The sequence below is a fragment of the Numenius arquata genome, chromosome W (genome assembly GCF_964106895.1).
Source record: "Numenius arquata chromosome W, bNumArq3.hap1.1, whole genome shotgun sequence".
In the NCBI taxonomy this organism is placed as follows: Eukaryota; Metazoa; Chordata; class Aves; order Charadriiformes; family Scolopacidae; genus Numenius; species Numenius arquata.
Window position 1 is genome coordinate 20,553,294 of NC_133615.1, and position 27,083 is coordinate 20,580,376.

The following is a 27,083-nucleotide window of genomic DNA, read 5'->3' on the forward strand; positions in this document are numbered from 1 at the left end:
AGTGGATTCTTTCCCAGAGAATTTGGCCATAGAACTGTAAACTGCAATTCTCAAAGGAATTGTGGTCCCATGTCTGAATCAATGGTGCTGGTAGAAATCAATTTTCGTTGGAAGGTTATGTTGTTGTGCCGGTTGTCCTCTGACTTCAGAGCTGATGAAGCCAAAACTTTGTCTGTTGGAGAAGCAAGGGTGCCTTTTGCTACTCTGGGGTTGTTTATTGACTCCACATTGTAGGGTTTTTTTGTTTGACTGTTTGTTTTGTTTGACTGCTTGTTTTGTTTGTGGTTGTGTTTTGGTTTTGGTTTTTTTTTTTAATAACATCACTCTTAATTTCTTTCCAGTCCTGGTAGACAAAATGTCTATAGAATAAGTGGCCTACACACCAGAACTTTTCATGAACCATTTGGTCATACCATTTGAGGTGGAGGTGAATGAAGAGCCAGCAAATGACGATATGAATGAATCAGTGGAAGCTGACTTGGAGCACTCACAGATAGAAGAGAAACGACAATCTGTGATCTGCTATTCAAGGCTCAGAAACAGCAACCAAGGGGTACCATCTGGGCAGGAAGAGGAAGGGATGCTAGCTCGATCAGCCATTACTGAGAGTGATTTCCACAATCACATGGACATGGTGGAAGGGGATGTTATAGCCACAGCACAGGATGGCTATAATGTAGATGATATAGTACAGGAGAATGAGGATGAGAGTATATATGCAGTGCAGTACAGGCCTGAGTCTGAGGAGTACACAGAAAATGCTGAAGCAGAGCACACTGAGGCTGTTCATAATCAAACACTGCCTGATCATGTCCATTTCCACTCCAGTGAACGTGAGGAAGCCATGAATGCAGTGTACTCAGGTTATGTCTACGCTCACCAGCCCCTCCACCAAGGAGAGGATGAGCGGTATGCTGAGCCCTATGCTGACTATAGGCAGCAGGAGCATGTGTATGAGGAGATAGGGGATGTGATGGTTGTTGATGTTAGGGAGGGGCTTCAGCTCTATGAGTGGGAAAGGGAGGAAGCTGACAACTATCGAAAGGAAGCTCTTGGTGCCCGCCTTCACCATTATGATGAACGATCTGATGGAGAGTCAGACAGCCCTGAGAAAGAGGCAGAGTTTGCTCCATATCCAAGAATGGACAGCTATGAACAAGAGGAAGATATTGATCAGATTGTGGCAGAGGTGAAACAGAGTATGAGCTCTCAGAGCTTGGGCAAGGCTGCTGAAGACATGCTAGAGTCAGAACAGAGGTTGGAGCATGCTCATGCTCTCTCTGGCAGGGGGCACGAAAGCAATGGTCAACTGTCAGCTGGTTCTAGGGCCACAGCCAACTCAGGGGAGTCAGTACAGAGGTGCAGAAAGGACAAAAGGAATGCAATATCACTGGCCATTAAAGATATTAAAGAAGCTATTGAGGAAGTGAAGACAAGGACTGTTCCTTCTCCTTATACCCCTCATGAACCAAAAGAACCTATTTGGGTGATGAGGCAGGACATTAGCCCAAGCAGGGACTGTGATGATCAGAGGCCACTAGATGGAGATGTAAGTATACAGAGCTATAGGCTCACATGCATGTTACAATTAAAGGAACAGGGACTGTGTAATACACATTACAGTGAAACTGAGAGGGTTATACTCTTCTGTGACTCATTTTATTCCTGAGTGAAGTATGTAATGCTGTATCTATTTTAAATTTTTATTCAAAAGGATGCAAAAGGAGTATACATAAGTGTTGTCAGTGCACCAAATTTTCCTTTATGAAACACAGCTGAATTCATTAGAGTTGTACTAGAGATTAATTTGACACAGAAAGATCTACTGACTTTTTTTCTGAAACAAATCTTGCTACATTTTTTTTTCCTAACATCCACTGGATAATTAGAATAACTACCAAATAATTTACCTTACGGTATAGAACCTTGGGTGTTCCTGTTAATTCTGGACTTGTCAGTTTTGTTTTCTGTCAGATAATAATGCTAACAGTTTATAGGAAAAACTTGTTAATTTTATTTACTATTTCTATAAAGGTAATGTGACAGATGCAGATCTGAAAAGATTTAGGCTCAACTGCTTGCAGTCTCTAGAGATTTGCTATGAATCCTATTATATTATATTATATTATATTATATTATATTATATTATATTAATTTCAGTCAGAAAGGACATAAAATGATCATCTAGTCCAACTGCATGACCTCTTAACTTAAGGGCTGACCAAAAGTTAAAGCATGCTGTTAAGGGCAATGTCCAAATGCCTCTTAAACGCTGACAGGCTTGGGGCATCGACCACCTCTCTAGGAAGCCTGTTCCACTGTTTGACAACCCTCTCGGTAGAGAAATGCTTCCTAATGTCTAGTCTGAACCTCTCCTGACGCAGCTTTGAACCATTCCCATGCGTCCTGTTGCTGGGTACCAGGGAGAAGAGATCAGCACCTCCCTCTCCACTTCCCCTCCTCAGGAAGCTGTAGAGAGCAATGAGGTCACCCCTCAGCCTCCTTTTCTCCAAACTAGACAAACCCAGCGTCCTCAGATGCTTCCTCATAGGGCATACCTTCCAGCTCCTTCACCAGCTTTGTTGCCCTCCTCTGGACACATTCAAGGACCTTAACATCCAGCTTAAATTGTGGACCCGAGAACTGCACACAGGACTCAAGGTGAGGCTGCAGCAACGCTAAATACAGTGGGATAATCACCTCTCTTGACCAGCTGGTTATGCTATGTTTGATGCACCCCAGGGTGCGGTGTGCCCTCTTGTCTGCCAGGGCACACTGCTGACTCATATTGAGCTTACATTCAACCAGCACCCCCAGATCCCTTTCTGCAGGGCCGCTCTCCAGCCACTCCTCTCCCAATTTATACTTGTATCCGGCATTACTGCGTCCCAGGTGCAGAATCCGGCATTTGTCCTTGTTAAATTTCATGCCACTGATGATTGCCCAATGCTCCAATCTATCCAGATCCCTCTGCAAGGCCTCTTGTACCTCAAGAGAGTCAACAGCACCTCCCAGTTTAGTATCATCAGCAAACTTACTAATGGTGCATTCAACTCCTTCATCCAGATCGTTGATAAATATAATGAACAGAACTGGCCCTAGAATTGAGCCCTGAGGAACACTGCTGGTGACCGGTTGCCAGCCAGATGCAGCCCCGTTCACTACAACCCTTTGAGCCCTGCCGTTCAGCCAGTTCCTTAACCAGTGCACCGTGTATCTGCTCATCTCACAGTTGAACAACTTGTCCAGAAGGATGCTGTGAGGGACAGTATCAGAGGTTGGAAGTGACCACTGGAGATTGTCTCATTCAACCCCTCCGCTCAAAGCAGGGCCAACTAGAATGGGTTGCCCAGGATATTGTCCAGTCGGGTTTCGAATATCTCGAAGGATACAGACTCCACTATCTGTTCCAGCATTCAATGACCCTCATGGTGTATTAAAAAAAAATAATAATAGAATTGTGGAATTTCCTGTGTTTCATTTTGTGCCCATTGCCTCTTGTGCTGTCACAGGGCACCACTGAGAAGAGTCTGGCTCTGTCATCTTGACACCCTCCCATCAGCTAGTTAAATACAGATTGATAAGATCACCCTGATCTTTCTTCTCCAGTATGAACAGTCCCAGCTCTTTCATCCCCTCCATGCATGAGAGATGCTTCAGTCCCTTAATTGACTTCATGGTCCTTTGCTTGACTGGCTCCAGTACATCCATGTCTTTCTTGTGTTGGGGAGCCCAGAACTGGACACAGGACTCTGGGTGTGGCCTCACCAGTGCTGAGTAGAGGGGAAGGATCATCTCCCTCAACCTGCTGGTGACACTCTTCCTAATGCATCTTAGGATGCTGTTGGCTGCCTTTGCTGTGCAGGCACATTACTGGCTCATGGTCAACTTAGTGTCCATCAGGACCCCCAGGTCTTTTTCTCTCAAGCTGCTTTCCAGCTGCATGGCCCACAGCATGTATTGGTGTCTGGGGTTGTTCCTCCCCAGGTGCAGGACTTGGCATTTCCATTTGCTGACCTTCATGAGGTTCCTGTTGGCCCATTTCTCAGTTTGTCACGGTCTGGATGGCAGCACAACCCTCTGGAGTATCAGCCATTTCTCCCAGTTTCGTATCATCTGTTTTAAAATACAATATCAGTTCATTTTGCATAGCAGCAAGAGTAATGGCATCAAGAAACTGACACTGTATGGCAAAGGCTATGCAGCTGCAGTTAGGTTAGATATTCTGTGCATAAAACTGGAGAAATGCAGTTCATGCCCTCTGGAATAATGGTGATGGACCAGCATGACCAGTCAGCGAAGTTGGTGGCACGTCTGTGAAAACATTTAAGGACAAAAATGCCAGACGATGAGCAGAGGAGTGAGGGGAAAAAATAAGTGAGAAACAGTAGTATGAACACCAAGGTCAGAGAAGAAGGAGCAGGAGGAGTTTCTCCAGGCACCAGAGCAGATATTCCTCTGCAGCCTGTGGAAGAGACCACGCCAGAGCCGATATCCACACTGGGGCCTGTGGAGGACCCCACGTCGGAGCAGGTGGATGTTTCCGGAAGGAACTGAGGCCTGTGGAAAACCCGCACTAGAGCAGATTTTTCCTGACAGGAACTGCAGCTTGTGGAGAGGACCTACGCTGGAGCAGGGGAAAAGTGTGAGGAGGAGGGAGCGGCAGAGAGGAACTGACCTAAATCCCCCATTTCCCATCCGCCCTGCGTTGCATGCGGTGTGGAGTCAGGAATGAAGGAGTGAAGTTGAGCCCAGGAAAAAGGAGTGGGGAGAAAGTGGGGAGAAGGTGTGGTTTTGTCTTTGTTTCTCCCTATCCAAATCTATTTTAATTGGCAAAAAATAAAGGAATTTTCTTCAAGTAAAGTCTGTTTTGCCTGTGACAGTAAACGGTAAGTGATCTTCCTGTCTTTATCTTGACCCATGAGCTCCATCTTCTTTCCCTGTTCTGTTGAGGAAGGGGGAGTGAGAGAGCGGCTGGGTGGGTGGGTGACAGCTGACTGAGATCAACCCACCACAGTTGTCTGCCACTGAGGGGCAGCTATTAATTTTTCAACGTCCTTAATTTAATAGATTATTGACAAAGAAAAAAAGTTTTCTGTGATGATTTAGCTGTTTAGATAAGTCTCAACATCCCAATAAACCGTGTGTGATCATTGCAATGAAAAGGAAGGGCTATAACACTTCAGGAAGTGTTTGTCATGTTTTGGTGTTTTCCTCATTTCTTATTCCCACTGCCAAACCAGAGATATTTCTACATTGATCACTCAAATGATGTAATTTTATTTTCTTGCCTTGTCTAGCCTGTATCTCCTGATTCCTCTTCACCCTGGGGTGCTGAACCAAGTAGGCAACATCATCAGGATGTCTGCAGTACAGCAGAGAAAATAAGCAGAGCTAATAAAGAGGTAGTGCAATCTTTTTAAAAGCCACCATCTTGTCTGTATTGCTTATGCCTTTCTATTTTCTTTACCTCTTTGTACATGTGTAATCTCCTCTCTTGTACCAAAACAGCAACAAAAAGAAAAAGCTGGTTCGACATTTTTCCTTTGTGCTTGCCTTCCTGTCTGACTGAATGCATAACATGCTGTATGTATGCAATGACCATTTGTGATGGCATTCCTTACTCTGTGTTTGGCCACAGCAACACTTGTTTAACAGGCTAGAGGGCATTGATTTATTGAGGAACAGCTGTCAACGTCACCTCTGTATTCAGGGCAAGAGGAGCTAGCTATCTCTGCAGAATATCTTGCCATAAAGAAAATATCTGGGCTCTTTGAAAGCAAGCTATACGCTTCATTTTTTTTTGTCAAGGCCTGTACCTGACAGGTTTCCACACTGCAGCAGTTCCACTGAGATGAGATAAGAAATGTTTCTCATCTCACTGATATGAGAATTTTTTTTTTCAAACTGCAATGTTAGATTTGTTAACAGAGATCTGTAAGCAAGCAGACACATTTGCTGATAGATAACTTGTGCTTAGCTACCAGCTAACTGCATGATATCTTCTACAAATGAATAAACCAATCATCTACTGTAACCAGAAATATTGGTTGAAATTTAAACAAGACTTAGTCCATTCTTTTTTTTTTTCTTCTTTATCATCTGGGGGGGGAAGCTTGTAGCCTGTGTATATATACTAATTTAAATCTATGCTTGCATTTAGAAGGGGATGGAAGCTTTCAGAAGACTTAGGAATTTTGTCCTTCATTTATCTTGCACCAAAGCCTTCGACAGTATTGGACTGTGTCATTATGATTTCATCTACAATATTCTTTAGCTTGCTAAAGCCTCTGACTTTATTCGGTTTACAGATGCAGTTGCTTTGTGACAACTCTAAAGGCTGACAGTTGTTAGATATAATTAATCTTACTCAAAGGAAAAAACGAACACCATTTTAGTTTTCAATATGTGATCACATACCAGTGTCCACCAGGGCTCTATACTTTTGTGGCTCTAATGTGCCAGGCCATCGAATCCACACAGTCCAATAAACTCGGTTATCCCTCTCCTCCTCCTGGCTGGAGGCAGGGCACCTCTAATGTCTATAATTAGCAGATGAGTTTCTACGTGGACCGGAGAACCGCCCCCTACGAACTGGAGCAGCAGTCCTCCTGGAATGATTCTGTCTTCTATCTGCTTTACCTTGCAACTCACTTACTCGTGCCTGTAGGGCCGAGGTAGGTTTTTTATCCCACTTCCTCATGTCCTCTCCATAGTCACAGAGGCAAAACCACAGGATATTTCGTAGTGTGTTCTGTCTCCTCTGAGTCGGTCTCATAGGAGGGTGTCTTCTCCTGACAGCTGCAACATTGGTCCATGGAGGGGAAGAATAGGATCTTTCCTCCATCCTAGACAGTTTATCAAACAGTTTATCAAACAGTTTCTCATTTTTCTCAATCATTTTCTCAGTTTTATCAGTCAGTTTCTCTACAGCTGCTACAGTTAGGGGACGAGAGAGACTGTCATCATACTGTTGCATTCTGCTAGCCACTTCACTTACAGTTAATGATGAATCATCATCAACTCCTGCCCATATCAGTACCAACAAAGTGTGGGAATACATTGGTGGTGCACTCCGTGAAAACTTCCGCAACATAGGTTGTCTGCATGGCATCTCATCAGGATTTACAGTTTTATCCCAGTCACCATAAATCACCTCTTTCACAGCCAATTCTCTCAGGTACTTAATACCTTTCTCTATGTTGGTCCATTTACTTGGGGAGCATTCAATATCATCCTTAAAGGGGTATCTGTCCTTTACAGCTGATAAGAGTCGTCTCCAGAGACTGAGAGTCTGTGACTTTTCCCCAAGAGCTTTATCTATACTGGCCTCTTTGGACAGGTTTCCTAACTGCTTAGCTTCTGCACCGTCTAATTCCATGCAACCAGCTCCATTATCCCAGCATCGGAGCAACCAGGAGACAAGTGTCTCACCATCATTACGGCTAAAATCCTTTCTTATATTCCGCAAATCCTTCATAGAGAAGGATTTAATGATTATCTCTGTGTCTGAGTCCTCCTCCCTTGCTGGCACAGGAGCCTCTCCCTTATCAGCTCTAGAAGAACCCTCCTCTGCATCTCCGTCAGAAAAGTCCTCTCCCCTGCTGTCTGGCCTTACTTGCTGTTTGTCACTAGGGACAGAGGGCTGAGCTGACCTCCTCCGTTTCCTTCTGGTCACCGGAGCAACTTGTACCGGTGCGGATGGAGTCCGAGTAAGGTCAGTGTCAGTGCATATCGCATTTTTGCGCCAAGATTTAAAGAGAAACCACCCCTGCAGCCCATGCAGCAAAATTGACACTAAAATAATGATTTTAAAAATGCAGCTGTCATTCACACTATTCAAAGGGGCTGCATCCTCTGTCTCTGATGATGACATATTCGCATAAGCAGTAAAGGGTGAAGTAAACATTCCCAAGGTAAAATTCGAAGTATAATTAGCAACAGAATTCAGTACAAAATGCCCGAGGAATCTAGGTAAAGAAACCAGCCATTCAATCACGGTATGGATCAGGATCAAACACAATACCAGAATACCACGTTTGAACCACCGCATACAGACACAAAGAGCAAGTAAATTATACAACACATAAGGCAAATTATACAGTGCCGAATCAAGTAATCTGGACGAAATCCCCATCAAGATATGATACAATATCCTGTCTAAAAACATGATGTGAGCTGTCTGTTTTAATCCCGGAGAAAGCTGGAATTCAAACTATTTAGACAATCTACCAGAGCTCTAGTCGTACCACAGTCGAGCCCCACGTTGGGCGCCAATAAATCTGTCGTGGTTTTGACCAGATTAACCAATCAGAGCGACAGATGGCCCCTCCCCCCCCCCTAAGGAAAAGAGAGGAGAGGAAGAGATAAAAAAAGATTTATGAGTTTAGAAAAAACTAAACTACTTTAATGAAAATATTAATAAATAATGAAATAATAAATAATAAAATAAAAAAGAAAAGAGAAAAAAAAAAATATATATACAGTATATACAAAACCGTATCAAGCTCCCAGGGTGATGATCACGTCACCGGCAGGCACAAGGGAAAAGTCCCAGGCTGGACTCGGTGATGGACAGGAGCTGGATTCCGGATCTGGAGTCAGGATTGCTCGGATCGGGATCAAAGGCAGACGAACAGACAGGGTCCTCCTCAGATGTCGGCCATTGAAGGAAGAGAGATGACCCTTTGATCCCTCAGCTTTTATACTGAGCATGATGCAGATGGGATGGAATACCCTGTTGGTCAGTTTTGGGTCACCTGTCCTGTCCGCTCCTCCCTACAGGTGTGACCCCTCTACGCTTTTCCGCTTCTGACCCTCCAACGGGGCAAATAACAAATTTACCTGACCTTGGTTGTTATAGCAATAAGTATAAGCAAGGGCCTCTCTGCATACCATTCCTTGGTATTATCAGGTCTTATCACTATGAGAGCGAGCAGTTTCTGAACAATATGCCGTTAATTTCAGAGTTTAGTTAGTTAGAAGAGGCCCAGCTAACAAGGAAAAATTACTGAACAGAAAATTAGTTCTGTTTTACCTCAAACCAGGACACCTTGTTATTACTTTAGTTTTATCAGTGTTTCTTGACATGGATAATGAATGAAAAAAATTGTCTGTGTAGAGCCTTTGTAATAAAAACATTAATTTGATGTTAGTTTACACAGCTTTATCCTGAAATGAAGTTTTATTGGCTAGTCAGATTACTGAATATCTGTCAAGCCTGTAATTATATACATAAAATTTGGTTAGGCCTTGAGTATTTTAAAAAAAAATTATATGTATGCTTTGAAAAGGATACTTATATGGATAAGCTGCCTCTGATTTTTTGGAAGCGTACAGTTGTTTTGTTCTCTAGGCCTGTCAGAATCCAGCTAATTGAATCTCTGCTAGCATCACAGTAGCAGCAATTTCATGCAATTATTGAAGTGGGTGTAGGTGGCGCAGTAAAAATAAAGTCATCAGAACAGATTGAATAGCCAAAGAACAGCCACTCCTGATTTGAAAATAAATGCTTGTGTCCTCTCAGCACTTGATTTCCCTTAAGCATTTTGACAGCAGGTGGTCATTACTTAGTCACAAATTTTTGTCTGCTGATATCGTCTCTGAGAAGAATCATAGAATCATTTAGGCTGGATAAGACCTTTAAGATCATTGAGTCCAACCATAAACCTAACACTGCCAAATCCACCACAAGAGCTTTCATGATTTTGTTGGACAACTCAGCAACTCTCATTCATGAGAAAAGGCCAAGTATTTTAAGGTTCTCTAGGCTCTGTTTTCTGTTTCGTGCGCCTTTTGGTTTTCTGCCACCAATTATTTTACAGTGAGGACAGTGTAGTAGGATGAAAAATATTACTTATTCCTCACATCCTTGTAACAATAAATGGAAAAGACTCACTGGATTAGTCATTTACCTGTTACATAAGTGTGCACTTCCCAAGTGATTGATTTGTCACAAGCGTACAGAACCTGTTAAACTGCCTATCATAAAGGAAAACAACTTGGTATATATGTGAATATGTAAATGCAACTGAACCTCTTCTGAGACACTTGACTTTATCCTGATCATACATGGATCTTGTATTTTTTTTTATATATATATATATATATAAAAATATGAGTCGCTCCAAATTCAATGCATTGTAGAATGAGGTTCAGGTTTGTCAACATCTTGTAATGCTTGGCTTATCCAAAACTTTTATTTCAGAAAGGTTTAATAGCAGCATATGCTTTAGTATACCTATTACCATGTTTTCTTATACAAAGTTATCTTTAGTAAATTCTCCCATATCTATATATTGTTGAATGTAACAAAATGGTGAGTCTCCCTGAAGTTATCATTTCTAGATGTTTATATTGTTACCACAGAGTCTTTAATAGAAAATTACAATTGGAAATGAGGTATTATTTTAGTCTGTGTGTTTACAAATGTAGGACGAACGTTTTGGGTTTTTTTTCCATTAGTCCAACTTTCATGAAAGTAAGTGAGACTTACTTTGATTCTTTACTTGATTAAACAAACAAGGAATAAATGCCTTGCTTGCAGTTTTAATTGTCTAAATCATGCACTTTTATATGCGCTTTTGTGCTTGTTACAGCATAAACATAATCAGTGTAGGACTGTTATTAAATGCATTTACTCCAGCGGACATAGGTGGCTACATAGCCTGTCAAGAACAATCCTAATAACTAATTAAATTTGGTTCATAATTAACAGAGCGGGTCAATGCTTTTTGTCATGAATAATAGTATTGGTCCATTTTAAATATCTCCATATGTATTTATTTGGAAAATGTCTTTGAGAGATTATGTATTTTTCTGTTTGTTAAAGAGAACACAGCATTAATTAGTAGTCAGGAAGCATGTTGCCAAACACCAAGAGCTAAATCAAAATAACGCACTGTGTGCTGCCTGCTTGATGAACATGTTAACAGAATATACCGTATCTAGGGATAATAACCCTCTAATAATTGGTCAGACTTTTAATTTAAAAGTAAATATTTTCCTAATAAACTCTCACCATCTTTTGCTAATAACTATTACTGTGATTTCATTTTTATGGAGAAAATTTTAATGTGTATTTAAGCATACTTTGTTCTGTTTGAAATCCCATTTGTCTTGATTGCAGTCCAGAAAAAGCTTGGCTTCATTTCCAACATATGTTGAAGGTAAGATATATTTCATAACTTAATTTTTTTTCATGTATAGAACTTTATTTTTATGTGCGGAACATAAAACTTGCTAAGGTTGCATGAACTGATTTAGATTAAAGTGTGTCCAGCCTGGAACTTGAATTAAACCCTAGTAGGCTTTTTTGGAAGTTCAGTAAAATCTCTCTCTTATTTTGTATCATTTTAGTGATGGCTCCTGCCACCTTTCTACTGGGTTGTTATCGATATCATTTAAATAACTGATAAAAAAAATAACACCGTGGAATTCATAATGTATGCGAATGTGTGTAGAGAGTAATTTGTTGTCTGATAAGGAAAAGGGGTCAGACAAAACAGTCAAAATCTCCACAAAACTGAGATTTAATTGGCAGGCAAGTAGGACGAAACTTGCACTGATTTTCAGGTACTTATCCTCTGATTAAATAACCCTTATGCTTTATAGAATGGCAAAAAAACCCCCACAAAACTGATGTCATATTTAATTTGGAATGTCTTTGAATTCCTTGATTGCTTTACAGTGTACTGTCTTTAGACTGTACATTTTAGCATTGGTTTAGTCTTAAAAAGGATATGTTATATATTTTGGAACCTGTGACCAGCTGAACTGGTGTGAATTACATAGATTGCTTTGAAACTAGCTGAGGTTTGGAAATTCAAGCCAATGAAGGATCTGTCTCTGGTAGACAGCCCTCTCTCTGTCACGGACCATTTTAAAGTGTGACCCTGCCCCCCAACAAATAAAAAAAATCTCTTAGCATTCTCTGAGATATTGGTCCAGTGGGCAGTTGCTTAAAACACTGAACACGCTATTTTTATGCAGGTAATTGATAGTCTGAGAAAAACTTTCACCTGCACTACACTTTTTTTCAACAGATAATTTCATACTCTAACATAATGTACAGAGGGGGGCTTGTGAAGAACAATACTGTTGTTCTGCAAGTGTGTTCACATCTCATAAAAATAAAACGGGTTCCTCTCTCCTTTTGAATATGCTTCCTCTCTTATCTGTACCTCTTTTACCCTATGTTTAAGATTTTGTGTTTTGACCAAGAACTATGCTGTAAAGGGTTTGGTAATGGAAGTGGTGATATACATAGAGTAACAAATATCGGTAATTAAAATACTGTATCGTTTCAGGGCTTGAGCAATAATATGCCAATATGTAGCACTTGTAGATGCTATGTGGTTGGTTGGAAGTGTTTGGTAAGATGCTGATGCTGTCAGGCCTGGAACAGGCACCAAGGTAGTGATATCAGGATGCTTGCTCTGTCCCATCTGGGTGTTCCCCTGATTGATAGCCAGGGAAAGCACTCCAACCCCCCCTAGTCATCCTGATCATGGAAGCAGGTTTGACATGTGATCAGAACAACAGGTTTTGTTCTTTGTCCTGATTTAGACTGCAGTGACTGATCAAGCACAGGGTTGCCCAATGGGGGCCCACAAACACCACAGATCACATGATTTACATACTTTTTTATCCTTTTTCCTGCTGCTTGGCCCTCCTTTTTGTCACCCTTGTATCTCCCTTTCTAATATCCATGCCCGGACTTCGGGCCCCTCACCCACACCTTGAGTCTTTCCAGATGTGGCTCTCCTACTTGCCAGCTAGTCCAGCTTGATGTTTGCTAGCAAATTACACACACACACACACACACACAGAGTATTAAAATACATTAGGGAAATATAAACACACCCCGATTCCTCCAGTTGCTGACACCTAAACCGATGGGCCCTGTGGCTTGTGGCCCCTTCTCCAGTTGCTAGCACTTAGACCTTGCAGCGCTCACATAGGATAGAGGGTGAGAGCACACAGAAAAATTAATTAAGGAAAAGGATTTAATAAGAAGACAGGACAGACTGTCTGTCCTGATCAGGCACAAGGCTCAGTCCAACAGGTATACTGACCGGCAGCCTGCTTGCATGCGACTGGCCTCTTCTATCCCCCCTTTCCTCCATTTTCCCATGCTTGTACTTTTCCCCCTTCTGCCATGATCCCTCCCATTCTCCACCCTGGTCTCCTCCCAAATAAAGAGCCCACCCCTAATTACTTTTTCCCCGCTGGTCCATTTTGCTACATCCATACCTAAATTTCGTATTTCTGATACCAGTCCCTAGACACTCTCAGCCTTATATGCTACAGTTACCCAGGCACTGCTGGCCTTGCAAGGTTCCACTCCTCCAAAGGCCCCCAATGCTCCCTGTCAGGTGTCTGTGAAGTCTCACGTAGCTCCCCCTTAACCAGCAGTGCAATCCAGCCATCCCTCATTACGCTGCCTGTAACTATTGGCAGCTTCTCACTCTGTTACCTGTCACATCCGGGAATTTCTCATGTCACAGCCAGTAGTTTTCCACATCCCGTTCAATTAGCTGAACCTTGGGCCACAGCCTAATCAGTGGCCCAATCATTTGCCTGCAGCTCTAATAATATAAATTCCGTTCCTTTGGGTTTCATTCTTGAAAGTGACCAGTGACCATAATTACTTTCATTTTTGGGTGTCCATTTATGTAGTATCTGAACAGCTTGAGCACACTCAAGGTACCTCAAAATCAGCAGTCATAAACTTTCATCTATAAAGAAGCCATAAATTGGAAAGCTTCATGATAAAGTATGTGTATATTATGAGTGTGATTAAGATTTAGCTCTAGCTACTAATTTTTTTATTAACTTAATAATAACATATTCTTTTGGGGGTAAAGTTCTCAGTCCTTGTTACTGTCATCTTTGGTGAATTAGAAGAAATTGGCATTTTTGTGTTATGTTCAACTTCGGGCTTTAGCACCTCTTAAATCTCAGGCTAACTCTTGAGTTGACTAAAAGCTCTGTTCTAAAAGGATCAGGTTTTGGTCCTAACAAAACAGAGAGCAAAACCAGTTTATACTTCTTGATAAAATATAGACAATTTTACCAGTTCTCTCAAATGATGATTATCTGTACATTTTCACTGGCCTTGAACATAGATTTTTTTTTTTCTTACTTGTAGCAAAACAAGAAGCTTCTTGCATAAACCTTCCTTTTTCTCAGATCATGAGAATTTTAACATAGAGAAAAGCCCTGTCTTCTGCAGATATAATCCCCAAACACCTGAAAACCTGTATATTGTATACATGTTTCTCTGTACTGACTTGTGAGGTGATAAATACTTCATTGACTTTTAACTTTGCACAGAAGCTGATGAGAGCTGAAGTTGTTAAGTATCTTGCAGGACTAAGTAGCTTTTTCCAAACGCGAGCGCCCTTGCTCTGAATATTTACCATCAAAATCTTTTTGTTTAACACTTCGCCCCCCCCCCCCACCCCCCACCCCAATACAATACCCTTGTTGGGAATGAGTGTGATTTTGATAATATTGGTCTCCTCTATTATGGGGGGAGGGGTAACATAATTGTAAAGCACTCTTGAGGAGATTCCACTACCTGTTTAAAGTGCTGAGAGAACAATTTAAATATTCTTGTTTCTATGTAAGAACAAAACTAAAGAGGTCATTTTGCTCCAGAGCGAGCCCTGCCTTATAGGAGAATGCTCTGTTGTAAGAAATTAAATTAGCAATTAGTTTCTGCTGGAGAGATGTTGAGAAGACATGCTCGGTGTTTTGTATGCCTTGATTAAAAGTATTGGTTGTCATGTCATCATGCTAAAGTAAAGCAGTTCAGAAGAGCATTTACAGCTCTTAAGTACAGGCTGAAGTAGTCAGAACATTATTTTTTTGACATGGTTTAATGTGATTTTTCCCCCCTGTATTTGTAGTTCCTGGACCTTGTGATCCTGAAGACTTGATTGATGGAATAATTTTTGCTGCCAATTACCTCGGCTCCACTCAACTCCTTTCTGACAAAACTCCCTCCAAGAATGTGAGAATGATGCAGGCACAAGAGGCTGTCAGCAGAATCAAGGTGAGGGCTGACTCTTGATGTTTCTCAAGCTGGTGTTTTAAAGCTGCAGATGTGAACTTCTTGCACACTTAAGTCTTTTCATGTTGGGTTCTCTGTGGTTTCTGAAACATTAAGTGACTAATCTTTCATTTTGCAAGATAAACCACTTATTTAATGCTGCTTTTGGAACAAGGGTGAAAGGAAAAAAAGTTCCAGATAATTCTAATTCGTACAGTACAACTTCTGCTCTATTCTGTTAGCTGAAGATCTATCATTGTCAGGCCCTAAATGAGACAAAGACATATGATTCAAAGGCTCTAGGCAAGTAATAGCTCAAAGAGGCTGAGCTGTGCCTGCTAGCCAGTTTTATTAGCTCGCCTGATAACAAACCAAGGGCAGATGTAGACATACTACTTACAAAACATCATCTCCTTCAAACAGATACAAGCATAAACCTGACACCATCTGCGCCTCCCCCCCCCCCCAAGGGCGTGCCCCCACACTCTCCAGTGGACCTGGCTTAGCAGGATAATGGACAAGAAAAGCCTGAACCTTAGCTGGGGTATGCACCTCTGATGCAGGCTCCCAGGAATGGTCCTCCGGGCCATACCCTGCCCAATCAATCAAATACTGCAGGGTACCCCAGGGTATCCTGGGATCCAAAATAGCCCAAACATGATATTCTCTCTGGCCCTGGACCGTAATTGGAGGCAGAGGTCAAGGTTGCCGCTAGAAGGACTCTGGGTGAATGGGTTTTAATGGGGAGATGTGAACAGCAGAGTGAATCTTGAGAGCACGTGGAAGCTGCAGACAAAACGCGACCAGACTAACCTGGGCCACGATTTTATATAGTCCAAGATAACGGTAGTCTAAATTAGAAAAAAAAAACACACCAAATGAACATGAAGAAGCAAATATATATGCCACGACTGCTCAAGGGAGACCGCTCAAGGGAGTCCTCAGGGGTGTAAAAGTCAGTTCTTCGCCGGCCGAGGAGGGAGACAAGGCTGCTTAGTATAGAATCAAATAGACCAATCAAATTACAAATTACCGATCAAGTAGACCAATCAAATTACTCATGTTAAGGGGTGGGCTAATCAGTTACTATTGCTCATGCAATCAGTATGTAATTGTCCCATGCAGGATCAGTACATGCTTGTCCCGTGCAGATGGTTTGGATGTATGTGTCAGTGGTGTGTTAATCTTCGTTGTTCTAAACCAATGTCCCGTGCAGGTTTGGGGGGGGGTGGGTGGGTGTGTGCGTGTGTTATACTGGATTCTTGTCTGTTGCTGTTCTGGCCGTAGTTATATGCCTGGGTTTTTTTGAAAGGTTTTATCATGGGTATGGGGTGTTCTCAGCTGGTGAGAGCCAGCTTAGGTTGGGTCTTCAGGTCACATTGACCCTGAGGTAAATAAATGCTCATAGTCTCAGGTAGTGTTCGTACTTCTAAGGAAGTCGTATTGCAGTTAGCATCTTGCCTTTCACAGGGAAAACCCCCTGGACAGCTTCCAGAATAGTGGGGTGGTCAGGGGGAATGAAAACCATACTGCACATAAAAAGGGGTCTGCTGCATGGAAGAGCGGACACTGCTGTTATAGGCAAATTCTGCCAACGGTAACACAGAGACCCAGTCATCCTGATAGTAATGAATATAATAAGGGAGATACCGCTGCAGGATCTGGTTCACCCTCTCCGTCTGACCATTAGACTGTGGGTGATATAGGTAGGAAAGACAGAGTTGCACCCCCAGCAGGCCCATAAGCCGCCTCCAGAACTGGGCAGTCAACTGGGCCCCTTGATCCATCACCATGCTATCCGGCAGGCCATGGCAGCAAAACACATGCTGCAGAAACAAACACTCAGTCTGAGGGGCTGTGGGCAGTTTCTTTAGAGAAACAATAATAGCAGCCTTCGTAAACAAGTCCACCACCACAAGCACCTCTGTCTGCCCCAAGACACAGGCAAGTTCACAATAAAATCCATTGAAATAATTTGCCATGGCCACTCAGGAGTTGGTAAGGGATGTAGTAGACCCTGCAGCCTCTGTGTTGGTTTCTTGGCCTGGACATTGACATTGCAAGCAGGAACACAGCTCATGACATCTGCCTGCACAATAGGCCACCAGTATATCTGCGTGACTCGATGCAGAGTCTTCCGATGACCACCATGCCCTGCTGTCAGCATGTGATGACATTGCTGAAGGAACTGTGTGTGCAGTGGGCCAGCAGGGATATACGGCTGCTCATCATGATACAGACAACCATCCTTCTCCTGCAGGTTCTGTGAAGTATCCCCTGCCTGAAGCTGCATGACCAAAGAATCACCAGCCATTGCCTGATGCACAGAACTTAAAAAGGCATGGGCCAGCATGGATGCAACAACATTTTGCAGAGAGAAAAAATTACAAGGGGGTGGATCTGCCTCAGCAGCTCCTTCTGGGGCTTCCTGACATGACAGGGTATCCACCCTACCATTCTGTTTGCCCAATCTGTAGGTGATATTAAACAGAAACCGAGAAAAAAGTTGCCCAACAAGTCAACTGGGGAGAGAGGCACTTCAGGTTCCTAAAACATTCCAGGTTTCAGTAGTCAATCCGTACCAAAGGGGGCTCGGCAGGACCCACGAGAAGGTGCCTCCACTCAGCAAACACCTCATGGATGGCCAACGACTCTCCCAGATATCATAATTCCCCTCTGTAGCAGTCAACTGGCAGAAGAAATAGGCACAAGGATGAAGCCGTCCATCTGACGGACCACGCTAAGAAAGTACCACCCCAATAGCAGGGGGTCAGAAGGACGACTGGTATCTGGGTGGGCCAAAACCTGGGCTGTCGTAAATGCCTGCTTTGAGTCATCAAAGGCCCCCCAAACCTCAGGCATCCACTAAAAAGGGACACGCTTACGAGTCAGTGCTGTGAGCAGAGCAACCTTTTGAGCAAAGTTCCGAATAAAACGCTGATAAAAATTGGCAAAGCTCAAAAAGCGCTGCACGTCACACACCATTGAGGGAGCCTGCCAATGAAGAACAGTGTTGATCTTCATGTCCGTGCTCGTGCCTCAGAGCCCATCGAGTACTGTGGGTTAACAGGATGTTGAACAGATTGTGGAAGAAGCAAAGACCAGAACAAGGAATAGAATAAGCAGGAATACTAACAAAAGACAACCCGTAAACAGCGCCTAACGACCCTACTGATTAGAGAAAAATCCACCTGTCTGGCAGTTGGGGGTTGCAAGAAGGTGTCGTCGATTGGGCAAGAAGATAACACTGATGGACTTAGTGATCTGAAAGACTATATAAGCTGAGTGTTGGTTGCAATAAAGGATTCTGGTTGCAGCCCCGACCTGAGTCCGTGCTCTTCATACGCTACAGAGTACCCCGAGACATCCATACACTGTTGGAAGAAGGCATGCTTCTCCAGCTTGGCATAAAGGAGATGGCGGTAAAGGTGGGAGAGAACCTCCCAAACATGAACAATACGTTCCTCCCATGTGGTCAAGTAAACTAAAATGTCATCCAGATATGCAATGACATAACTGTCCAACAAATCACAGAAGACATCATTCACAAAGCGCTGAAAGGTGGCAGGGGTGCTACACAGGCCAACAGGTATCACGCGGTACTCAAAATGGCTGTACTTGCAAACAAAGGCAGTTTTCTACTCATCTCCCCAACGCACACAAGTAAGATTATAAACTTCCTCTCAGATCCAGTTTAGTAAACCAACACGTCCACTGCAAACACTCCGGTTGCAAAACAGCTCAGGAATGAGGGGCAAGGGTTACCAGTTCTTGATGGTAATATTATTAAATCCCCAGTAGTCCACACATGGCCTCAAGTCTCCATCTTTCTCCATACAGCTATGGCATCATAAAATTCAAAACATGGGTTACTTTCCCCCAAGGTTAAATCTCCTTGAGGTACACGTTGGATTTCCCCATCCTTCTGCATTACCTACCCAAGTGCACTTGGGTCCCTGAGCAAAAGGAGTAACCCATGCTGTCTTTCCCAGCTCAGGATGGTGTTTTGAGTGGTGGTATGGGTTACAACAATTAACAGGTGTATCCATTACAATTTCCACCCCATCCCCAGTAGTCCACACATGGCCTCAAGTCTCCATTCTTCTTCTTTACAAAAAAAACAGAGGCACCAAGGGGTGAAGTGGAGCATCGAATAAAACCCTGGGCTAAGCCATCCTCGCTATAAGCCTTCAAGGCCACCACCTCCGTCCGTGACAGAGGATAGATATGACCCAAGGGGAGAGGAGCGTCTGGTAACAGTGCGATAGAACAATCATACACCCAATGGGGGGCGGAGGGCAAGGTCGCTACTTGCTTTTGCCCGGTCTGCCCTACTGCCAAGCAGAGAGAGCCACCCAGGGGGAGCAGGGTCCCGAAGCCGGAGCAGAACCAGGCAAGAGCAGGAACTACGCCCCTTCAGACGCACATTATTAAACCTGCAATTTGCAGCCTGCAAATCTGCCAGCGCCAACCCCCGGGCAACCTCTCTACAAACATCGCTGGCCAGGCCATGAATATAGAGGGGTAACAAAGGGTCATCCCCCAATCCAGCTCCAAAGACACACAGATCGGCATAGAATCATTTAGGTTGGAAAAGACCTTTAAGATCATTGAGTCCAACCGTAAACCTAACACTGCCAAGTCCACCACTAAACCATGTCCCTAAGCACTACATCTACACATTGTCATCTACCTTGACTTCAGCAAGGCTTTTGACACAGTCTTCCATAACATCCTCGTTGGGAAACTAAGGAAGTGTGGGCTGGATGAGGGGACAGTGAGGTGGATTGAGAACTGACTGTGTGACAGGACCCAAAGGGTAATGATTAATGGAGCAGGTTCAAGCTGGAGGCCTGTAACCAGTGGTGTCCCCCAGGGGTCAATACTTGGTCCAGTCCCATTCAACATATTCATCAGCGGCCTGGACGAGGGGACAGAGTGTATCCTCAGCAAGTTTGCTGATGATACCAAACTGGGAGGGGTGGCTGACACCCCGGAGGGCCGTGCTGCCATCCAGCGAGACCTGGACAGGCTGGAGAGCTGGGCAAGGAAGAACCTCATGAGGTTCAACAGGGAAAAGTGTAGGGTCCTGCACCTGGGGAAGAAGAATGTCAGGCACCAATACAGGTTAGGTGTGGACCTGCTGGAGTCAAGTTCCAAAGAGAAAGATCTGGGGGTCCTGGTAGACAGCAAAATGACAATGAGCAAGCAGTGTGCTCTTGTGGCCAGGAAGGCCAATGGAATCCTGGGCTGCATAGGGAAGAGTGTGGCCAGTAGGCCGAGGGAAGTCATTCTCCCCCTCTCCTCTGCACTGGTGAGGCCACAACTGGAATACTGCATCCAGTTCTGGGCTCCCCAATTCAAGAGGGACAGGGAACTACTGGAAAGAGTCCAGCGAAGGGCAACGAGGATGATTCAAGGATTGGAGCATCTCCCTTATGAAGAAAGGCTGAGAGAGCTGGGACTCTAGCCTGGAGAAGAGAAGGCTGAGGGGACACCTTATCAATGCTTATAAGTATCTAAAGGGTGGGTTGAAGGAGGATGGAGCCAGACTCTTTTCCGTGGTTGCCAATGAGAGGACGAGGGGCAACGGGCACAAGTTGGAACATAGGAGGTTCCACTCAAATATGAGAAGAAACTTCTTCATGGTGAGGGTGACAGAGCACTGGAACAGGTTGCCCAGGGAGGTTGTGGAGTCCCCTTCTTTGGAGATTTTCAAGACCCGCCTGGATGCAATCCTGAGTAACATGCTCTAACATGCTCTGGGCAATCCTGCTTCGGCAGGGGAGTTGGACTAGATGATCTTTATGGTCCCTTCCAACTCTAAAAATTCAGTGAAAATTCAGTGAAATACACGTCTTTTAAATACCTCCAGGGATGGTGACCCCACCACTTCCCTGGGCAGCCCGTTCCAATGCTTGACAACCCTTTAGGTGAAGAAATTTTTCCTAATATCCAATCTAAACCTCCTCTGGCGCAACTTGAGGCCGTTTCCTCTCGTCCTATCGCTTGTTACTTGGGAGAGGAGACCGACCCCCCGCCTCCCTACAACCTCCTTTCAGGTAGTTGTAGCAACCGATAAGGTCTCCCCTGAGCCTCCTTTTCTCTAGGCTAAATAATCCCAGTTGCCTCAGCCGCTCCTCACAGGACTTGTTCTCTAGACCCTTCACCAGCTTCGTTGTCCTGCTTTAGACGCGCTCCAGCACCTCAATGTCTTTCTTGTAGTGAGGGGGCCCACAGCTGGACACAGTACTCGAGGTGCAGCCTCACCAGTGCCGAGTACAAAGGGATGATTGCTTCCCTAGTCCTGCTCGCCACACTATTTCTGATACAAGCCAAAATGCTGTTGGCCTTCGTGGCCACCTGGGCACACTGCTGGCTCATGTTCAGCTGACAGTCGACCAACACCCCCAGGTCCTTTTCCGCCAGGCAGCTCTCCAGCTACTCTTCCCCAAGCCTGTAGCGCTGCATGGGATCGTTGTGACCCAAGTGCAGGGCCCGGCACTTGGCCTTGTTGAATCTCATCCCATTGGCCTCAGCCCATCGATCCAACCTGTCCAGATCCCTCTCTAGAGCCATCTTACCTTCAAGCAGGTCGATGTCGGAGTGGGAGACGGACCCGGAGTAACGATGAGTCTCAATATGAGTATGGTCGTTCTCACTTTATTCAAGTTCTCACAGAGTATATAAAGACAGACAAGCAGAGCACGCGCTAGCGACAGCTATACGATTGGCTTACAGTCTCTGTTCACGCGCCTAGAGCGCTCACACAATTAGTGCAGACCTCTTGTCCACGTGCAGCAGATGTTTCTCTATCTCCCGGAGGCAGTACCACTTATCTTTGTTTATCGTGTAGCTACTTCTTCATACTTCTGTTTTTTAAGGAGAGTTCACAGCCTCCTCCGGGCTTTCATCCCTATCAAAGACTGGGTTGCTCATTGTAATCAAGTCGTGCCCTTTTTCACTCAGCCATTCCTCCACAGGTCGACACTCCCGCCCAACTTGGTGTCATCTGCAAACTTACTGAGGGTGCACTCGATCCCCTCGTACAGGTCATTGATAAAGATGTTAAACAGAACTGGCCTCAATACTGGGGAACACCACTTGTGACTGGCCACCAACTGGATTTAACTCCGTTCAACACAACTCTTTGGGCCCGGCCATCCAGCCAGGTTTTTACCCAGCAAAGAGTACGCCCATTCGAGCCATGAGCAGCCAGTTTCTCCAGGAGAATGCTGTGGGAAATGGTGTCAAAGGCTTTACTGAAGTCCAGGTAAACAACATCCACAGCCTTTCCTTTGACCACTAAGTGGGTCACCTTGTCACAGAAGGAGATTGGGTTAGTCAAGCAGGACTTGCCTTTAATAAACCCATGCTGACTGGGCCTGATCACCTGGTTGTCCTGTACATGCCACGTGATGGCACTCAGGAAGATCTGCTCCATAACCTTCCCCGGCACCGAGGTCAGACTGACAGGCCTGTAGTTCCCCGGATCCTCCTTCCGGCCCTTCTTGTAGATGGGCATCACATTTGCTAGCCTCCAGTCCACTGGGACCTCCCTGCTTAGCTAGGACTAGTACTGCTGATAAATGGTGGAAAGTGGCTTGGTGAGCACTTACGCCAGCTCCCTTAATAACCTTTGGGTGTATCCCATCCAGCTCCATAGACTTGTGTGTGTCTAAGTGGTGTAGCAGGTCGCTAACCATTTCCCCTTGGATTATGGATTCTGCTCCCCGTCCCTGTCTTCCAGCTCGGGGGCTGGGTACCCAAAGAACAATTGGTCTTACTATGAAAGATTGAGGCAAAGAAGTCATGAAGTACCTCAGCCTTTTCCTCATCCTTGGTCGCTATGTTTCCCCCCGCATCCAATAAAGGATGGAGTTTCTCCTTAGCCCTCCTTTTGTTGCCAATGTATTTATAGGAACATTTTTTATTGTCTTTTGCGGCAGTAACCAGATTAAGTTCTGGTTGGGCTTTGGCCCTTCTAATTTCCCCCCTCCATAACCTCACGACATCCTTGTAGTCCTCCTGAGTTGCCTGGCCCTTCTTCCAAAGGTCATAAACTCTGTTTTTCCCTGCGTTCCAGCCAGAGCTCTTGGTTTAGCCAGGCCGGTCATCTTCCCTGCTGGCTCGTCTTTCGGCACGTGGGGATGGCCTGCTCCTGTGCCTTTAAGGTTTCCTTCTTGAAGAATGTCTAGCCTTCCTGGACTCCTTTTCCCTTCAGGACTGCCTCCCAAGGGACTCTGTCAACCAGTCCCCTGAACAGACCAGAGTCTGCCCTCTGGAAGGTCAAGTTGACAGTCCCACTAACCCCCCTCTTTACTTCTCTGAGAATCAAAAACTCTATTATTTCATGATTGCTTGGCCAAACACGGCCTCCAGCCATCACATCACCCACAAGTCCTTCTCCGTTCGCAAACAACGGGTCCAGCGGGGAACCTTCCCTAGTTGGCTCACTCACCAACTGTGTCAGGAAGTTATCTTACACACACTCCAGGAACCTCCTAGACTGTTTCCTCTCCGCTGTATTGTATTTCCAGAAGACATCTGGTAAGTTGAAGTTCCCCATGAGAACAAGGGCTAGCGATCGTGAGACTTCTCCCAGCGGCTTATAGAATAGTTCATCTGCCTCTTGATCCTGGTTGGGTGGTCTACAACAGACTCCCTCCATGATATCTGCCTTGTTGGCCTTCCCCCTGATTCTTAACCATAAACACTCGACCCTATCATCACCATCGTCAAGCTCTAGACAGTCAAAACACTCCCTAACGTACAGGGCTACCCCACCGCCTCGCCTTCCTTGCCTATCCCTTCTGAAGAGTTTATAGCCATCCATTGCAGCACTCCAGTTGTGCGAGTCATCCCACCATGTTTCCGTGATTGCAACTATATCAGAGTTTTCCAGCTGCACAACTCCTCTCGTTTGTTGCCCATGCTGCATGCATTGGTGTAGATGCACTTCAGTTGGGCTATTGATCCCGCCACCTTTTTAGGGGAAGAAGCCCTAATTCCTATGTGACTGTTCTCAGGCACTTCCGCTTCTCCATCCCCTACTTCCACTGAGATGGCAGACCAAGGGACCTTGCTAGCACACTGTCCCTCAAACATTGGCATGCCACCCCCAGGCTTATCTCTAGCGAGATAAGCTCCAGAAATCCATGGTGTACTCTCTGCCACATTCTGTCCCCTCTGGTGCAGACTGAGCAGAGGGTTAGAAAACGAGGCTGAAGGACGAGTTCCCCAAAGAAATCCATCATCCTCGCAAGCAAGGAGGTAGAATCATCCACAACCCCATCTCCTTGAGCATGCAAAGACCTAGCCCACTGCAAGGCCTTGCCCCCCAAATGGGACAAAATAAAGCTGGCCTTTGCACCATCACTGGGAAAAGCACTACCCCAACCCTCCAAGAAAACTGCCATAAGAAATGCAAAGAGAGAAGGGAGGGTTCCGTATCCCCAGTAAATGGTGAGGGAGAGAACAAGCAGACATAGGGGGAAAACCATCACCATGCAAAAGGAATAGTAGTAGGGGGAGAACAGGGAGGTGAAGCAGAGCCTGCCCTTTCTAGAACCTCCATATGGCAACGAAGATGCTCTATTGAGGCTTGAGTCTTCTCCCGTATCTCACCCAGTAACCACCTCAGTTCCTATGAATACTGCGACTTGAGCTGTTGTATCTGTTCCGTGCAACACTGCAGAGCTTTAACAGCATCCACTCCAGACACACCTGTGGGGGCTTGGGAACCAGACTTGGTATTCCCAGCGGGGCGGGTCTCTCTAAGGTCTTTAAGCTAGTTGTCAGGACAGGCCCAGGACGAGAGACAAAACTTTAGGATTCGAAGGCTCTAGCAGGCAATAGCTCGAAGAGGCTGAGCTCTGCCTGCTAGACAGTTTTATTAGCTCTCCTGATAACACAACAACAGCAGCTGAAGACATAGTATTTACAAAACCTCATCTCGTAGTAGTTATTAGTACAGTCTTTGCTTTTCTTCATTAAATTGCCTTTATCTTGACCCATGAGTTTTTCGTCTTATATTCTCCCTCTGTCCCCCCAAGGAGGAGGAGTGAGAGAGCGGCCTGGTGGGCACCTGGTTGCCAGCCAAGGTCAACCCTCCACACTCATTTCACAAATTAAAGTTCTACTGTGTGCACCCTATTAAATGAGTAGGCATGCACATGGTTGTAGCAAATTTACTTTGGAGTTGAGATCCATGTAATTGCATTTCTGTTTTGGTAAAGCCCTAGGATGTACATAGGAACTTTCTGAATCCATGAGTGAATTTCAGAAGATCACTTCTTTATTGGAATGAACTTCAGGGCGTGTAATGCCACTACACATTTGTTTGACAGTTACTTCTTTTCTGCTTCTAGGTGAAACTTGCTTATAAAGCCCTGGGCCGTAGGGTCTCCAATAAGGCTTTTGATATGGTCCCTCACAGCATCCTTCTGGACAAGTTGTCCAACTGCAAAGAACTGGCTGAACAGCAGGGCTCAAAGGGTTGTAGTGAACGGGGCTGCATCTGGCTGGCAACCGGTCACCAGCAGGGGCTCAATTCTAGGGCCAGTTCTGTTCATTATATTTATCAACGATCTGGATGAAGGAGTTGAATGCACCATTAGTAAGTTTGCTGATGATACTAAACTGGGAGGTGCTGTTGACTCTCTTGAGGTACAAGAGGCCTTGCAGAGGGATCTGGATAGATTGGAGCATTGGGCAATCATCAGTGGCATGAAATTTAACAAGGACAAATGCCGGATTCTGCACCTGGGACGCAGTAATGCCGGATACAAGTATAAATTGGGAGAGGAGTGGCTGGAGAGCGGCCCTGCAGAAAGGGATCTGGGGGTGCTGGTTGAATGTAAGCTCAATATGAGTCAGCAGTGTGCCCTGGCAGACAAGAGGGCACACCGCACCCTGGGGTGCATCAAACATAGCATAACCAGCTGGTCAAGAGAGGTGATTATCCCACTGTATTTAGCGTTGCTGCAGCCTCACCTTGAGTCCTGTGTGCAGTTCTCGGGTCCACAATTTAAGCTGGATGTTAAGGTCCTTGAATGTGTCCAGAGGAGGGCAACAAAGCTGGTGAAGGAGCTGGAAGGTATGCCCTATGAGGAAGCATCTGAGGACGCTGGGTTTGTCTAGTTTGGAGAAAAGGAGGCTGAGGGGTGACCTCATTGCTCTCTACAGCTTCCTGAGGAGGGGAAGTGGAGAGGGAGGTGCTGATCTCTTCTCCCTGGTACCCAGCAACAGGACGCATGGGAATGGTTCAAAGCTGCGTCAGGAGAGGTTCAGACTAGACATTAGGAAGCATTTCTCTACCGAGAGGGTTGTCAAACAGTGGAACAGGCTTCCTAGAGAGGTGGTCGATGCCCCAAGCCTGTCAGCGTTTAAGAGGCATTTGGACATTGCCCTTAACAGCATGCTTTAACTTTTGGTCAGCCCTTAAGAGGTCATGCAGTTGGACTAGATGATTATTGTAGGTCCCTTCCAACTCTAACTATTCCATTCTGTTCTGATTTTTAGAGTCAGGTTTATAAAGTTCTTCTTTTTAATGGCCTCCTTAAAAGAAGCTTTGTGTCCTGCACAAGAATCATAAAATAATCACAAATCGCAGAATGCTTGAGGTTGGAAGGGACTTCTGGAGGTCATCTATTCCAACCCCCCTGCTTAAAGTAGGGTCCGCTAGAGCAGGTTGTGCAGGACTGTGTCCAGTCGGGTTTTGAATATCTCCAAGGACAGAGATTCCACAACCTCTCTGAGCAACCTGTTCCAGTATTCAACCACACCCTCACAATAAAAAAGTGTGTTCTTAGGTTAAAGTGGAATGTTCTGTGTTTCCGTTTGTGCTCATTACCTCTTGTCCTATCACTGGGCACTACTTGAAAGAGCCTGGCTCCATCTTCTTTACACTCTCCCATCAGGTATTTATATGTATCTGTAAGATCCCCCTGATCCTTCTCTTCTCTAGGATGAATAGTCCCAGCTCTCTCAGCCTCTCCACATATGTCAGATGTTCCAGTCCCTG

General features: G+C 44.9%; 1 protein-coding gene across 1 annotated transcript in view; it reads left to right on the top strand.

Annotated features, from left to right (window-relative positions):
* The first annotated feature begins 394 nt into the window (after window positions 1–394).
* LOC141476614 (amyloid-beta A4 precursor protein-binding family A member 1-like) overlaps window positions 395–27,083 on the top strand; it is a 66,623-nt gene continuing 39,934 nt past the window's right edge. Inside the window, exons 1-4 of the mRNA XM_074165382.1 lie at window positions 395–1,549; window positions 5,301–5,405; window positions 11,129–11,168; window positions 14,916–15,061. Of these exons, the coding sequence (XP_074021483.1) occupies window positions 395–1,549; window positions 5,301–5,405; window positions 11,129–11,168; window positions 14,916–15,061 (1,446 nt within the window). The remainder of the gene's footprint in view (window positions 1,550–5,300; window positions 5,406–11,128; window positions 11,169–14,915; window positions 15,062–27,083) is intronic.